This window comes from Budorcas taxicolor, chromosome 11, assembly GCF_023091745.1.
Source record: "Budorcas taxicolor isolate Tak-1 chromosome 11, Takin1.1, whole genome shotgun sequence".
NCBI classification, from domain to species: Eukaryota; Metazoa; Chordata; class Mammalia; order Artiodactyla; family Bovidae; genus Budorcas; species Budorcas taxicolor.
This window is the reverse complement of record NC_068920.1, coordinates 155,100,969-155,116,921: the sequence shown is the minus strand read 5'-3', so window position 1 is coordinate 155,116,921 and position 15,953 is coordinate 155,100,969. Positions and strand designations below refer to the sequence as shown.

The window sequence follows — 15,953 nt, the reverse complement described above, 5'->3', positions numbered from 1 at the left end:
GTTGTTTGCCCCTCTTGGTGTACTCTCTACCCATCTCCTGCCTTTCTCTGTGTGTCTGAAGGCCCATAGGGACTGCATCAGCAGGGCTCCGTTGCCCTCTGGCTTGTAATTGAGGGCGCCAGTGGGAAACACCAAAAGAACTGGGTGGAAGAGTGTGATCAGAAGTTTATTCCCCCAGCCATCTCCACGTGAGGTCCCTTCTATTTGATTGCATCCCATGGCCAAAGGCCACAGCTTCAGTTTTACCTGTGGTTCACCCTCAGCTATATAGTTTCTCTTTCTGTGTTTCTTGTCCCTTTCTTATGTTTCTTCTTTATGCCTTTGCCCCCTTTATGCCCAATGCTACTAGCACATTATCTCTTTTGGATTTTCTTACCCCACCCACAGCTTTGAAAAGTCTCTATGAGACTCTCCAAAATCCCTGATTTGAGTCTGCTTCCTGCTAGAGCCCTGATTGACACAGTGTTAACACTGGGAATACTTTTTGAGGATGCAGTGGGGAAGGAGAGCATTTCTGAAGGCTTAATGCTGAGCAGATAAGAGAACTTCTTAGCTAGACATAGATGAGAAGAATTGATTATTCCAGCACCATGACACTGTGTAGGTGCGTTATGTAATGTGTTCCTGGCTCTGAGACATGAACAGGAAAATGAAATTTCACACCTACAATTAGAAACACATTTTAATTTAAAATAATCAATTGTCAGTTTGCTCAACCCAAATTATATGCTGCTTCCTAATTCATTCCTTTTCATTCAGTACTTATTCTTTATGATAGAAAATGATTTCTCAGATTGATATATTCAACTATAAAATATATTTACTGTTAATTTTATTAAAATAATGAGTTTTATTATTGCACCATTCTTGGGATAAAACACCAATTAAACCAGCAGTTTTCTTTGTGTGTTCTAAAGAAATCTGATTATGCAAGCTATCAGAATGTCTTAACATATTTATGTAAGGGAAGAATTACAGAAAAGTCAAGCTATCTCCCAAAGAAACTTGTGCTTAAAAGAAATATGTATATATACACACACATACATATGTATAAATGTGGTGTTAATGATGGTCTTCTTAAATATAAAGGTATGGGTTAGGTTAAAATTTTCTTGTCTTAAAAGAAGCTCTTAAGATTGTAGCAGTTAAATTCTCATTGAAGTATTTTTTCATCTTTTAAGATTATGGTAAAGGGGGATGCATATAGGACTGAAGTAAATAAAATCTACTTCACTTCCCTAAGATCTTTTTTCTCCCGACTCCCCCACCGCCACAGGAGGAGTTGGGAAAGATTTTAGACCAGGAAAGAATAATCAGACGTCTATGTAGGTCTTTTAAGCCATAGTGATCTTTGGAAATGTTACTTTTAGAGTGTTTTAAAGTCTTTTCAATCAAGAATTGGAAACTGCAATAGCCAGAGTTTGTTCTGAAGAGAATTCATCTTGGGAAGCTATTCTTTAGTAAATTGTAACCTCCCAACTCCAGTCATGTCTAGTTTTAGTTGACTTGCTGTCTGAATGTACTAACTGAAACTAATTCTACGTAAATGCATCTAATGTTTTAAGAGAATCAGTCTTATTCCAGTTACGCATGTTATTCAACCAGTTCAGTATGTCACTGAGATAGACTTGTCAAATGGATATCTGGAACTGCTAACCAAATGGAAGCACTTTTCAAATGTTAAGCTTTTGTAGCTCTTCTTCCTCTTTGCACAACTATCATTTTTTTAAAAAATCTATTTCTACCTTAAAAAATTTGTAGGTAATTTTGTAAATAATTACTGTAAAGCTTCCCATTATCCATGTATTATTGCTACTGACAAGAAATTGCCTTAATGTTTTCCATTGTTAAGAATTCTGGTTATATAATACAGATTTCTCATGTCCTGGTTGCCTGAGCTGATGTCTTCTTCTTCTGGATAGGATAAAAGGTTTCTGACAGCTCAGTTACAGGAAATGAAGAATCAGAGTTTGAATCTTTTCCAAAGAAGAGATGAAATGGATGAATTAGAGGGATTCCAGCAACAGGAGCTAAGTAAAGTAAAGCACATGGTGCGCATTTCTGTCTTAGAAGCTAAACCCTCAGTAGATGATTGGTTACTCTGACTTTGCTAGTCGTGACTCTAACTGCTGATAAACGTACCTTAGTTGTCTTTGATATTTATCATATTTGTATGTCTTTCAATTTATTAAAATGGAGAAGTTCTGTTTGATATGTCTTTCCTTTTTCTTTTTAAACTGCTGGGCCTACAAGATCCCTTCTAAGCTCACAAAAATGTTATAAAAACTTGCCTTACTGGTCCAGATTTTTTTTAATTTCAGTTTTTATTTATTTATTTGCCTGCACTGGGTCTTAGCTGTGGCTTGTGAACTCTTAGTTGCAGCATGTGGGATCTAATTCCCTGACCAAGGATCAAACCTGGGCACTTCCCGTATAGGAAGTGCAGTCTTAGCCTCTGGACCACCGGGGAAGTCCTTGGTCCAGATTTTTTTGCAAGGGTATTTCTTAGTAGTACCCCAGTGAAACTTTCTGTCTTTGTATCAGCTTTTAAAAAAAGAAGAAAGCTTGGGGAAAATGGAGCAAGAATTGGAGGCACGAACCAGAGAACTTAGTCGCACCCAGGAGGAATTGGTGACGTCCAGTCAGATTTCGTTAGACTTAAGCCAGAAGCTGGAAGAACTGCAGAGACACTACTCAGCGCTGGAAGAGCAGAGGTTCTTGCTTGGTCTGTGGGGCCCATGGGAAGTGGTGTTAGTGTAGCTCTGGCTTGAGCCTACCTGTCTTTCCCCATTGCTCACTGTGGCACTTTCTGATCTTAGTTTCTGCACAGTCTTCGGGATTTGTCCATTCCCAAACCCCTCACTCCTCTAACCTGCCAAGCTCAGAACACCTCCAACCCTGCCAAGCTCAGAACACCTCCAACCCTGCCAAGCAATTTAGATTGTTTTAGTTGCTAAACTGTTGAGTAGCTAAAGGCAGATCAGGATTTCTTGTTCAAACCTGGGTGGAATTTTTCTCTTGGGACTTCTGCTTCAGAGAGAGTCAGGGAGTCTTATCCATGGATAATCTTCACATGGCTAACGTTGCAGCCCTGACATGTAAAGAACCATGTGTGTTTTTCCTGTGGAAGAATGTGTCTTAGATGAGATATTCAAATTTGTTCATTATCTGCTTTCTTTCAATGAAGAGATCATGTGACAGCTTCGAAAACAGGTGCAGAAAATAAGATCACAGTCCTGGAGCAAAAGGAACAGGAGCTCCAAGCATTCATTCAGCAACTTTCCACTGACTTGCAAAAGGTAAGAGTACTAGGAATGGACCCGAGTTCCTAGGATTCATGAATGGGGTAAAAACTAAACCTGCAAAAATTTCTGCACCAGAGTGTCTGGTGAAGCTTCTGTTTCTCGTGCAACCCACAGTGCCCTAGTTCCCAGTGTAACAAGTCTGCCTCCAGATGGGCTTAGTTGCCTCACAACAAGGAGGACCCAATGAATAGATCTTACATAAATGAATGTCTGTGATACAAGGTTCATCTCTACATCAAACAGAAAATCTAGATACCTATAGTGTTTTGTCTCAGAAGCTTACTGTTTCCTTATAGAAGTCAAAACTTTCTGTTTGACAAGAAAAAAATTCACATCTCAAGAAGTCCCAAATAAGTGAATTAGGTTTTTCAAATGCGGGATGTTTGCCATAGGAAGAGTGCATTTCCAGTGCGGTAATCAAGGAACTCTTCCTGGCGTAATTGGAATTTCAAGGATGGGTAGAACAGGCCGAAAGCAAAAAAGACAGAAGGGTACAGAATACATTTGGGACTTTGAGAATGGAGAGGATAACAGACATAAAGCTTTGGGGTTTGTGGAACTGTTTGGTATCAGTTAGAACCATCCACTCATTTCATAATTGGAAAAACTAACTTTCCAGACTCTGGTCCCACTAAGTTAACTCATTTATTCTAGAAGTATAATTTGAGCTTTATTATGTGTCAAGCACTGTGCTCTGTGCTAGGTATTATAAATACTAGGCTGAGAAAAACAGATATCAATCACCCTTGCCCTTGCAGAACTTAGTCTAGAGGAGCAGTGAGACATTAATCAATAATCACATAGATAATTGCAAACTATAATGCCTGCTGTGAAGGAAAACTGCAGGATGCTGTGAGATCTTTTAAGAGGGCATCAAATCAGGTCTAGCGTTGAAGTCACGGAACACTTCCTTTAAGGAAGTGATGCTTGAACTGAGATGACCTGCTGAAGCAGGCAGGCAGGGTGGTGGGGGCGGTGATGGCGGAGAATTTTAAATAGAGAATAGCACAAACCATGAACCCAGACATCTGGAGGCCGTAAATTGAGTGGCACCTTCAGGGAAGTGGAAGAAGGCTGGAAGGGTAACACAGCAAGGGAGGGAGTTGCTTGGCTGTTAGAGGAAACACTGAAAGGGTTTCCAGCTGGAAGCTCTTGCATTGTCCAGGCATAACATGGTGGCTTTGACAAGAGTGGGGGTTGGAAATAATGGGAGAGAAGACAAATTTAAGAAATAGTGAAGAGACGGACCTACTTGGTATGTGGTAAATATAGGAGAAGAGCGAGAGTAAAGGTTGGGGTGATTACTGGGTTTCTAGCCTAATCAGCTAAGTGGCCAATGTTGTCAGTTATCAGGCTAAGAGAGCACAAGAGGAAGGGCAGTTTTCTCATAAAAATGAGTTTAGAGTCAGTTTCTGTGTTGTCCTTGTTAACACTGAGTAGATACAAAATAGTATTTATGACACCTAAGTAAGATCAAAAGTGTAATAAGCTAATGAACCCCCACGTAGCTACTATTCCCGCCTGCCATGTTAAGAAAAGGAATGTTTACCTTTGAGATTCTCAGTGTGCCCTTTCTATTCTATCCCATTTCTTTCTTAAGTCAGCCTATCCAGAAATTATTCCACTTCTTTGCTTTGCTTTATAATTTTATCCCTAAACATCATCTTCTTTCCTGTATCATGCTTGTTGTTCAGTCACCAAGTCATGAGCAACTCTTTGCAACCCCATGGTGAGCCTGCAGCTCACCAGGCTTAAATAAAATGCTGTAGGTATTTTTCTAACACTGGCTTTCTGTGCTCAAGATTATATTCCTGAGACACATTCATATGGACACATGCCACTATAATTTAATCTTCTCTCAACTGTATAGTGTGAAATTACTAGAGTTTATTTATCTGTTCTATTGATATGAACATTTTTTCTGCTTCTTTACTTTCACAAACAAGGCTGTTGTGAACTTTTGTCTGCCTGTGAAAGAGTTAACTCTGGGAACTTCCCTAGTAGTCCAGTGGCTAAGACTCCACACTCCCAATGCTGGGGGCCCAGGTTTAATCCCTGGTCAGGGAACTAGATCCCACATGCCACAACTAAGACCTGGCACAGCCAAATAAATAAAAAAAATTTTTCTTTAAAAAGAGTTAACTCTGGGGTCTATTTAAGATGTGAAAAGTTTGGGTCAACTCTATTAGATAACTACCATAGTAGTGGTAGTTATTTACAAACTTGTACCAATGGAGTATGAAAATTTGGGTTGCTCTGCTTCCTTGACAAGGTGGGATATTGTCAGACTTTTAATTTTTGCCAGTCTGGTGAACATGAAATGCATCTTCAGATTTTCTTACCATGATTTTTTTTTGGCCGCACTGTACGTCTTATAGGATCTTAGTTCAGGATTGAACCCAGGCCCTCAGCAGTGAAAGCAAGGAGTCCTCACCACTGGACCGCCAGAGAATTCCCTCTCACCATGATTTTAATTTGCTTTTCTCAGATTATTAATGAAGTTGAGCATCTTTTTATGTGTTTATCTATCATTTTCACTCTTCTATGAAGTGCTGGTTCAAATCTTTTGCCCATTTTCTATTGCATTTATGTCTTTCTCTCATTAATTGTTGGAATTCTTTATATATATACTGGCTACCATGCTCCTTTGTCAGTTGTATGGAACCACTCCTGGACTTTGGGGTGTATGCCACTGTGGTATTTCCACAATGCTGTGCATTACCTTCCTGGCAATGCAGGGCTTTCCTGGTGGCTCAGACGGTAAAGCGTCTGCCTACAATGCGCGAGACCCGGGTTCAGTCCATGAGTCAGAAAGATCCCCTTGAGAAGGAAATGGCAACCCACTCCAGTATTCTTGCCTGGAAAATCTCATAGACCGAGGAGCCTGGTAGGCTACAGTCCATGGGGTCACAAAGAGTCGGACACGACCAAGCAACTTCACTTCTCTTTCATGCATTGCCTTACTAGCTATAGACGAGATAAGCCTTCCAACTCAGTTCTCTTTTAGGGATATTTTGAATATCCTTGGCCCACTGCTCTCCCACAGAACAAGTTGTCAGGCTCTTTAAAGAAACCCAGTGGGATATTGACTGGAAGTACATTGAATCTGAAGATGCATTTGGGGAGCATTGATTACTTTATCATGTGAGTTTTCTTATCCAAGAGCATGGTCTCTGTGACTCTAGATATTCAGTGTTGTTGTTTCTTTAAAAATGACTTTCAACAACGTTCTACCATTTTTCCCATAAAAGTTTGTTAGCTTTAAATTCATTCCTAGGTGCTTTATTTTTTACACCAAACCTGAATTTTAAAAAGTATTTTTTGTATTGGTTGCTGGCATATAGAAATATTTATGTATTAATTTTTCACAACTTATTAACTCTTATTAAGCTTAACAGTGGATCTATACTGCTACTACTGCTGCTGAAGTCACTCAGTTGTATCCGACTCTTTGCGACCCCGTGGACTGTAGCCCGCCAGGCTTCTCCATCCATGGGATTCTCCAGGCAAGAGTACTGGAGTGGGAGACCCAGGGATTGAACCCAGGTCTCCCGCATTACAGGCAGATGCTTTACCCTCTGAGCCACCAGGGAAGCCCTATAGAGTCTAGCAATCATTTCATCTGCAAATAAAGATTGTTTCTTTCTTTCTTTCCTGTACCTTCTTTGTCTTTGCCTTGAGCTGTTTGTTTTCTTATTTTTGAGGGTTTTTTTTATTGTTGAATCATAGAGTTTTTTTTAATATGTTTTAGATAAAGGCCTTTGTCACATGTGTCTCTTGCAAATATTTTCTCCTAGTCTTTGGTTTGTCCTTGTCTGCTCATTCTCTTGACATTGTCTTTTGCAGAGCAGAAGCTTCTAATTTTGATGAAATCAACTTGTCAGTTATTTCTTTCATGGATCATGGCTTTGGTGTTATAATTAACAAATCATTGTCATATCCAACACCACCTAGATTTTCTTCTGTGTTATCTTCTAGGAGTTCTATAGTTTTGAGTTTTATATTTAGGCCTGTGATCCACTTTCAGTTAATTTTTATGAAAAGTGTAAGGTCTGTGTCTACATTTTTTTTTTTTTTTGCATGTGGGTATCCAGTTCTTCCAACACCTTTTGTTGAAGGAGCTGACTTTGCTCCATAGTATTCTTTTGCTCTTTTGTCAAAGATCAGTTGACTGTATTTGTGGGTGCTCTACTCAGTTCCATTGATCTAATTGTCTGTTCTTTTGCCAATACTATACTGTCATAATTACTGTAGCTGTAGTAAGTCTTAAAGTCAAATAGGGGCAGTCCTGACATTATGCTTCTTTAGCATTGTGTTGGCTGTTCTGGGTCTTTTGCCCCTCCATATAAAATAAGTTTGTTGATATCCATAAAATAACTTGCTGGGATTTTAATTTTGATTGCACTGAATTTATAGATCAAGAACTGATCTTCAGTGGAACAAAACAGAAAGCCCAGAGATAAATCCACACACCTATGGACATCTTATCTTCGACAAAGGAGGCAAGAATATACAATGGTTTAAAGACAATCTCTTTAACAAGTGGTGCTGGGAAAACTAGTCAACCACTTGTAAAAGAATGAAATTAGATCACTTTCTAACACCATACACAAAAATAAACTCAAAATGGATTAAAGATCTAAACGTAAGACCAGAAACTATAAAAATCCTAGAGGAGAACATAGGCAAAACACTCTCTGACATAAATCACAGCAGGATCCTCTATGATCCACCTCCCAGAATACTGGAAATAAAAGCAAAAGTAAACAAATGGGACCTAATTAAAATTAAAAGCTTCTGCACAACAAAGGAAACTATAAGCAAGGTGAAAAGACAGCCTTCTGAGTGGGAGAAAATAATAGCAAATGAAGCAACTGACAAACAACTAATCTCAAAAATATACAAGCAACTTATGCAGCTCAATTCCAGAAAAATAAACAACCCAATCAAAAAATGGGCCAAAGAACTAAATAGACATTTCTCCAAAGAAGACATAAGGATGGCTAACAAACACATGAAAAGATGCTCAACATCACTCATTATCAGAGAAATGCAAATCAAAACCACAGTGAGGTACCATTTCACACCAGTAAGAATGGCAGCGATCCAAAAGTCTACAAGCAATAAATGCTGGAGAGGGTGTGGAGAAAAGGGAACCCTCTTACACTGTTGGTGGGAATGCAAACTAGTACAGCCACTATGGAGAACAGTGTGGAGATTCCTTAAAAACTTGCAAATAAAACTGCCGTATGACCCAGCAATCCCACTGCTGGGCATACACACCAAGGAAACCAGAATTGAAAGAGGCACGTGTACCCCAATGTTCATCGCAGCACTGTTTATAATAGCCAGGACATGGAAACAACCTAGATGTCCATCAGCAGATGAATGGATAAGAAAGCTGTGGTACATATACACAATGTAGTATTACTCAGCCATTAAAAAGAATACATTTGAATCAGTTCTAATGAGGTGGATGAAACTGTAGCCTATTATACAGAGTGAAGTAAGCCAGAAAGAAAAACACCAATACAGTATACTAACACACATATATGGAATTTAGAAAGATGGTAATGATAACCCTGTATGCAGGACAGCAAAAGAGACACAGATGTTTAGAACGGACTTTTGGACTCAGAGGGAGAGGGAGAGGGTGGGATGATTTGGGAAAATGGCATTGAAACATGTATCAGATCATGTAAGAAACGAATCACCAGTCTATGTTCGATACAGGATACAGGATGCTTGGGGCTGGTGCACGGGGATGATCCAGAGAGATGATCCACAGAGGTGGGAAGGGGGTTCAGGATTGGGAACTCATGTACACCTGTGGCTGATTCATGTCAATGTATGGCAAAACCAATACAGTATTGTAAAGCAAAATAAAGTAAAAATAAAAATTAAAAAAAGAACTGATCTTGTTAAGAACTGATTCATTGACAGTATTGAGTCTTTCCTATCCATGAACATGCAATATCACTCCATTTATTTAGTTTTTTTAAATTGCATTGATCAGAGTTTTAGTTTTCCCCATGTATGTCTTATACATATTTTGTTAGATTTATACCTAAATACTTCATTTTTGGAGTCTTACTATAAATAGTAAGTTTTTATTTCAAATTTTACTTGTTCATTGTTGGTATATAGGAAAACAATTGAATTTTATATAGATGGGGAAGCAGTGGAAACAATGACAGACTTTATTTTCTTGGGCTCCAAAATCACTGCAGATGGTAACTGCAGCCATGAAATTAAAAGACAAGTGTTTTGGAAGAAAAGCTATGACCAACCTAGGCAGCATATTAAAAAGCAGAGACATTACTTTGCCAACAAAAGTCCATCTGGTCAGTGCTGTGGTTTTTCCAGTAGTCATGTATGGATGTGAGAGTTGGACTACAAAGAAAGCTGAGCGCCAAAGAACTGATGCTTTTGAACTGTGGTGTTGGAGAAGACTCTTGAGAGTCCCTCGGAATGCAAGGAGATCAAACCAGTCCATCCTAAAATAAATCAGTCCTGAGAATTCATTGGAAGGACTGATGTTGAAGCTGAAACTCTAGTACTTTGGCCACCTGATGCAAGAACTGACTCATTGGGAAAGACCCTGATGCTGGGCGAGATTGAAGGCAGAAGGAGAAGGAGACGAGAATGAGATGGTTGGATTGCATCACCGACTCAGTGGACCTAAGTTTGAGCAAGTTCCGGGAGCTCGTGATGGACAGGGAGGCCTGGCATGCTACAGTCCGTGGCATCACAGAGTCGGACATGACTGAGCAGTTGAACTGAACTGACTGAACCATGTTTCCTGCCATCTTGATATAATCACTTTTAAGTTCCAGGGTTTTTGTTGTTGCTGTTGATTCATGTGGATTTCCTACACAGATGATCATATCATCTGCAGACAAAAGCAGCTTTATGTTTTCCTTCCTTATCTCCATTCCTTTTGTTTCTTTTTCTCGCCTCATTGCAATAGCAAAGACTTGCAGATGATGTTAAAAAGAAGTGGGAAGAGGGGACATCCTATCTTTGTATCTGATCTTAGTGGGAAACCTTTGAGTTTCTCACCATTAAGTGTGGTGTTAGCTGTAGCACATTAAGTGCTGAGGGCTTGAAGTAGAACATCCAGAGGTGGGGAATCGCTCCTTGTGGGATATAGGGCACAAGAAAACTAACTGGAAATTGGCAACTGATTCTTTCTTCTTTCCCTGACTCTGCCCTACACAGTGACTTATATGAGACTTACTTGTTCTTTTGGTTTTTACTAGAAAGGGTCAGCTGTATCTCTCAAGTTCATATTGATGTGTGGTGGATGTAGTACAAGCTTTGGAATAGGAAGGCTTGGGTTTTGAACCCTTATTCTGTCAGCATGGTGTGTGCTGTTGGGCTAGTTCCTAAGCTTCAGTTGCCCTGTAAATGGTCAAGTAAAGGGTGGTTGTGAGGACTAGAGGAGTGGAAAGTGCCTGCACATGCTCTGCAAACTGTAGTTGCTCCTGCACCATCCTGTTTCTTATTCCTGTTGTCAACATTATTAGTAAGAGACCCATTAAAGGTAGGTCAGCCTGGCCAAAACTGCGTTTCTTTCCTGTCAAACTCCCTCTTAGCCGTGTTTTCTCTGCCTTGCGTAATATTACCATTCAACCAGGCATCTGAGCCACAGACTTAGGAGTTGTCTTCACTTCTTTCTTCCTCTCCACCCAGCCTCCTGGTCATGTTGAACTTGTCTGTTTACCCCTTTACACATACTGCCTTTTACACAGAAAGCTTGTTTCTCTTCCCCACCTTCCACCTGGACTTGCCTGCTTAGGAGGCCTGATCAGATTGCTGGGTTAATCCCTTCTGCCTCTGATGTCTCATGGCACCTTGTACGTCCCCCTGTTGGAGCACGATTGTATTGTTTTATAATTAATTACGTGTATATCTCTGCCACCAGCCTCCATGCTTCTTTGGGTCAGTAGCTGTAGCTGATTACATCCGTGGGAGATAGCGCAAAGAGTATAGGCTTGATCAAAGTTTATTGAATGATGCAGAATGAAACCATTCTTCAAACTTCTGCTCTACTATATATGTTGTCGCCCCTGTGAGAAATCAGAATGGCAAAAGCTTCTTTCTAAAACCTTGGATCCAAGTAGCTGCATCGTATTCTGAGGAGAGAATTGGCTGAGTTGCAATCTAAGGTTTGTGGCTTGAGTTGGAGCAGCAGAGCATAAAGTGAGGGAATTTGAGGAAGTGAATTATATGTAAGGAGGTTCTAGTCTTCACAATGTAATGTCGATGCTGTACGGCCTTATTTTGGAGTGAAGAATGGGCATCTTCAGCGGATGTAAGGACCAGTGAGGAGCTGAGAAATGATACAATGAAAGCTTCCTGGATCCTCAGTTTTGATGTTGCACAGCATCAAAGATTGGCAGTAGTGAAAGGAACAAAGTTAGTCCCAACCTACCACCGCCACCACTACCACCATTGCTGAAGAGGTAGACTGAAATAAATATGTGGGCAGCTGTGTACCTGGGGCCGTGGTGTAAGGTGCTGCTGTGTGTGGTTCACCTGTGATTCCTGTGTTGTGAGCCAGGGTGAATACCATCATTTGTTTCCATTCTCTCTTCAACCTGAAGACAGCTACACTGTCATTATAAGGCTTCATCTAGCCCCCTGTTTCCAGGCATATTCTTCTGTAGGTCATTATAGGATTGGCTGGGAGTTTGAGTGGAATTAGAGCTAATTCTTGGCATCTGGTATAAAGTTGTAGGTCCTGTTGGACTCTGGATTAATAGAATTAAACCTATGCTTGATGGGAGTGGGAGGAGCATTCCTTTAGCTGGAAGATCGTGACAATACAAAGGGTATTTTAGAGAGGAGGAACATCTTTGCAGGGTCCTGGCTAGATTCCACAGAGGCAATAGCATCCTTCCTTCCCATTCGTCAGTCGCTTAAATTGGGAGCATTTGCTGTTTACTGCACTAGGCCTGAAACAGATACCCAAGTGGTGTTGGGTTCTGATCTTGTATCTTTTCTGTTCCATTTTCAGGGAAGATTTCTTGGCTGTATGGTTCTCCTAGGATGCAGTTGGAAACAGAATTTCAGAGAAACATGATGATTCTAGAGGAGGTGGTTAGGGAGGGAGACAGAGTGTAACATAACCTCTGCTTTCACCTACAGGTCACTGCTGAAACTCAGGAGAAAGAAAAACTCATCACACATTTGCAGGAGAAGGTTGCATCCCTGGAGAAGAGACTAGAGCAGAATCTCTCAGGGGAAGAACACGTGCAGGAACTTCTGAAAGAGGTAACTAGTCTGGAGTAAACCTCAAACCTAAATCCCCCACCCCAACCCAGAAAAGTCAAATGCCACTGTCTGAATGACTCCACTCTGGAAAATACTGCTTACAGAATTAAGTTCAAGCTTGCTTCTGTAACATAAAAGGCTTTTCTCATGATCTGCCCTTTGTCTAACTTTCCAGTCTTGTTTCATGACCTGAACCCGTCATCACTGTGACTTTCAAGAAGCTGTAGTTCCCCAGATGTCTCCTGCTGTTTTACACCTCTAGTGTCTTCCCTAGAGCCAGACATCCTGGCTGGTTCACCTAGAGCCAGACTCACCTAAAGCCAGACCTCCTGCAGTCCGAAGTCAACTGGGCCTTAGGAAGCATCACTATTAACAAAGCTAGTGGAGGTGATGGAATTCCAGCTGAACTATTTCAAGTCCTAAAAGATTATGCTGTGAAAGTGCTGCACTCAGTTCAGTTCAGTTCAGTCGCTCAGTCGTGTCCGACTCTTTGCGACCCCATGGACTGCAGCATGCCAGGCTTCCCTGTCCATCACCAACTCCTGGGGCTTCCCCAAACTCATATCCAAGTCGGTGATGCCATCCAACCATCTCATCCTCTTCATCGTCCCCTTCTCCTGCCTTCAATCATTCCCAGCATCAGGGTCTTTCACAGTGAGTCAGTTCTTCGCATCAGGTGGCCAGAATACTGGAGTTTCGGCTTCAGCATCAGTCCTTCCAATGAATATTCAGGACTGATTTCCTTTAGAATTGACTAGTTTCATCCCCTTGCAATCCAAGGGACCCTCAAGAGTCTTCTCCAACACCACAGTTGAAAAGCATCAATTCTTCGGTGCTCAGCTTTCTTTATAGTCCAGCTCTCAACATTCATACGTGACTACTGGAAAAACCATAGCTTTATTGGCAAAGTAATTTCTCTGCTTTTCAATATGCTGTCTAGGTTGGTCAAAGCTTTTCTTCCAAGAGGCAAGCATCTTTTAATTTCTTGGCTGCAGTCACCATCTGCAGTGATTTTGGGGTGCAAGAAAATAAAGTCTGTCACTGTTACCATTGTTTCCCCATTTATTTGCTATCAAGTGATGGGACCAGATGCCATGATCTTCGTTTTCTGAATGTTGAGCTTTAAGCCAACTTTTTCACTCTCTTCTTTCACTTTCATCAAGAGGCTCTTTAGTTCTCCTTCACTTTCTGCCGTAAGGGTGGTGTCATCTGCATATCTGAGGTTATTGATATTTCTCCCGGCAATCTTGATTCCAGCGTGTGCTTCATCCATCCCAGCAGTTCTCATGATGTACCCTGCATATAAGTTAAATAAGCAGGGTAACAGTATGCAGCCCTGACGTACTCCTTTCCCAATTTGGAACCAGTCTGTTGTTCATGTCCGGTTCTAACTATTGCTTCTTGACCTGCATGCAGATTTCTCAGGAGGCAGGTAAGGTGGTCTGGTATTTCCATATCTTGAAGAACTTTCCACAGTTTGTTATGATCCACACAAAGGCTTTAGCATAGTCAATAAAGCAGAAGTAAATGTTTTTCTGGAACTCTCTTGCTTTTTCCATGATCCAGCGGATGTTGGCAATTTGATCTCTGGTTCCTCTGTCTTTAATAAATGCAGCTTGAACATCTGGAATTTCATGGTTCATGTACTGTGGAAGTGTGGCTTGGAGAATTTTGAGCATTACTTTGCTAGCATGTGAGATGAGTACAATTGTGCAGTAGTTTGAGCATTCTTTGGCATTGCCTTTCTTTGGGATTGGAGTGAAAACTGACCTTTTCCAGTCCTGTGGCCACTGCTGAGTTTTCCAAATTTGCTGGCATATTGAGTGCAGCACTTTCACAGCATCATCTTTAGGATTGAAATAGCTCAACTGGAATTCCATCACCTCCACTAGCTTTGTTCATAGTGATGCTTCCTAACGGCCACTTGACTTGACATTCCAGGGTGTCTGGCCCTAGGTGAGTGATCACACCATCGTGGTTTTCTGGGTCATGAAGATCTTTTTTGTATGGTTCTTCTGTGTATTCTTGCCACCTCTTCTTAATACCTTCTGCTTCTGTTAGGTCCATACCATTTCTGTCCTTTATTAAGCCCATCTTTGCATGAAATGTTCCCTTGGTATCTCTAATTTTGTTGAAGCGATCTCTAGTCTTTCCCATTTTGTTGTTTTCCTCTATTTCTTTGCATTGATCACTGAGGAAGGATTTCTTATCTCTCCTTGCTATTTTTTGCAACAGGCTTGTCTAACTCAATGAAACTATGAGCCATGCTGTGTAGGGCCACCCAAGTTGGACAGGTCATGGTGGAGAGTTCTGACAAAACATGGTCTACTGGAGAAGGGAATGGCAAACCACTTCCATATTCTTGCCTTGAGAACCCATGAACAGTATGAAAAGGCAAAAAGATATGACACTGAAAGATGAACTCCCTAGGTTGGTAGGTGTCCAATATTCTACTGAAGAAGAGTGGAGAAATAACTCCAGAAAGATTGAAGAGATGGAGCCAAAGCAAAAATGCCCATTTGTGGGTGTGATTGGTGATGGAAGTAAAGTCCAATGCTGCACTCAATATGCCAGCAAATTTGGAATACTCAGCAGTGGCCACAGGACTGGAAAAGGTCAGTTTTCATTCCAATCCCAAAGAAAGGCAATGCCAAAGAAAGTTCAAACTGCTGCATAATTGCACTCATCTCACACGCTAGCAAAGTAATGCTCACAATTCTCCAAGCAAGGCTTCAACAGTACATGAACCATGAACTTCAAAATGTTCAAGCCAGAACTAGAAAAGGCAGAAGAACCAGAGATCAAATTGCCAACATCTGCTGAACCATTGAATAAGCATGAGAGTTCCAGACAAATATCTACAGCTGCTTTATTGACTACATCAAAGCCTTTGACTATGTGGATCACAACAAACAGGAAAATTCTTCAAGAGATGGGAATTCCAGACCACCTTACCTGCCTCCTGAGAAATCTGCTTGCAGGTCAAGAAGCAACAGACATGGAACAACAGACTGGGTCCAAATTGGAAAAGGAGTCCGTCAAGGCTGTATATTGTCACCCTGCTTATTTAACTTACCTGTAGAGTATATCACGCGAAATGCCAGGCTGGATGAAGCTGAAGCTGAAATCAAGTTTGCCTGAAGAAATGTCAATAACCTCAGATATGCAGATGATACCACCCTTATGGCAGAAAGCGAAGAGGAATGAAGGAGCCTCTTGATGAAAGCAAAAGAGAAGAGTGAAAAAGCTGGATTAAAACTCAATATTCAGGAAACTAAGATCATGGCATTCGGTCCCATCACTTCATTGCAAATAGATGTGGAAACAGTGACAGACTTTATTTTCTTGCACTCCAAAATCACTGTGGAT

At 40.8% G+C, this 15,953-nt stretch overlaps 1 protein-coding gene across 4 annotated transcripts in view; it reads left to right on the top strand.

Annotated features, from left to right (window-relative positions):
- The window catches only part of GOLGA1 (golgin A1), a 47,364-nt gene that overhangs the window by 12,457 nt on the left and 18,954 nt on the right, over positions 1-15,953 (top strand). For 3 of the 4 annotated variants that reach the window (XM_052647968.1, XM_052647969.1, XM_052647972.1), the window contains exons 8-11: positions 1,923-2,051; positions 2,545-2,714; positions 3,188-3,299; positions 12,459-12,584. In XM_052647968.1, coding sequence (XP_052503928.1) covers positions 1,923-2,051; positions 2,545-2,714; positions 3,188-3,299; positions 12,459-12,584 — 537 coding nt within the window. The remainder of the gene's footprint in view (positions 1-1,922; positions 2,052-2,544; positions 2,715-3,187; positions 3,300-12,458; positions 12,585-15,953) is intronic. The other variant, XM_052647970.1, reaches the window with a different exon arrangement.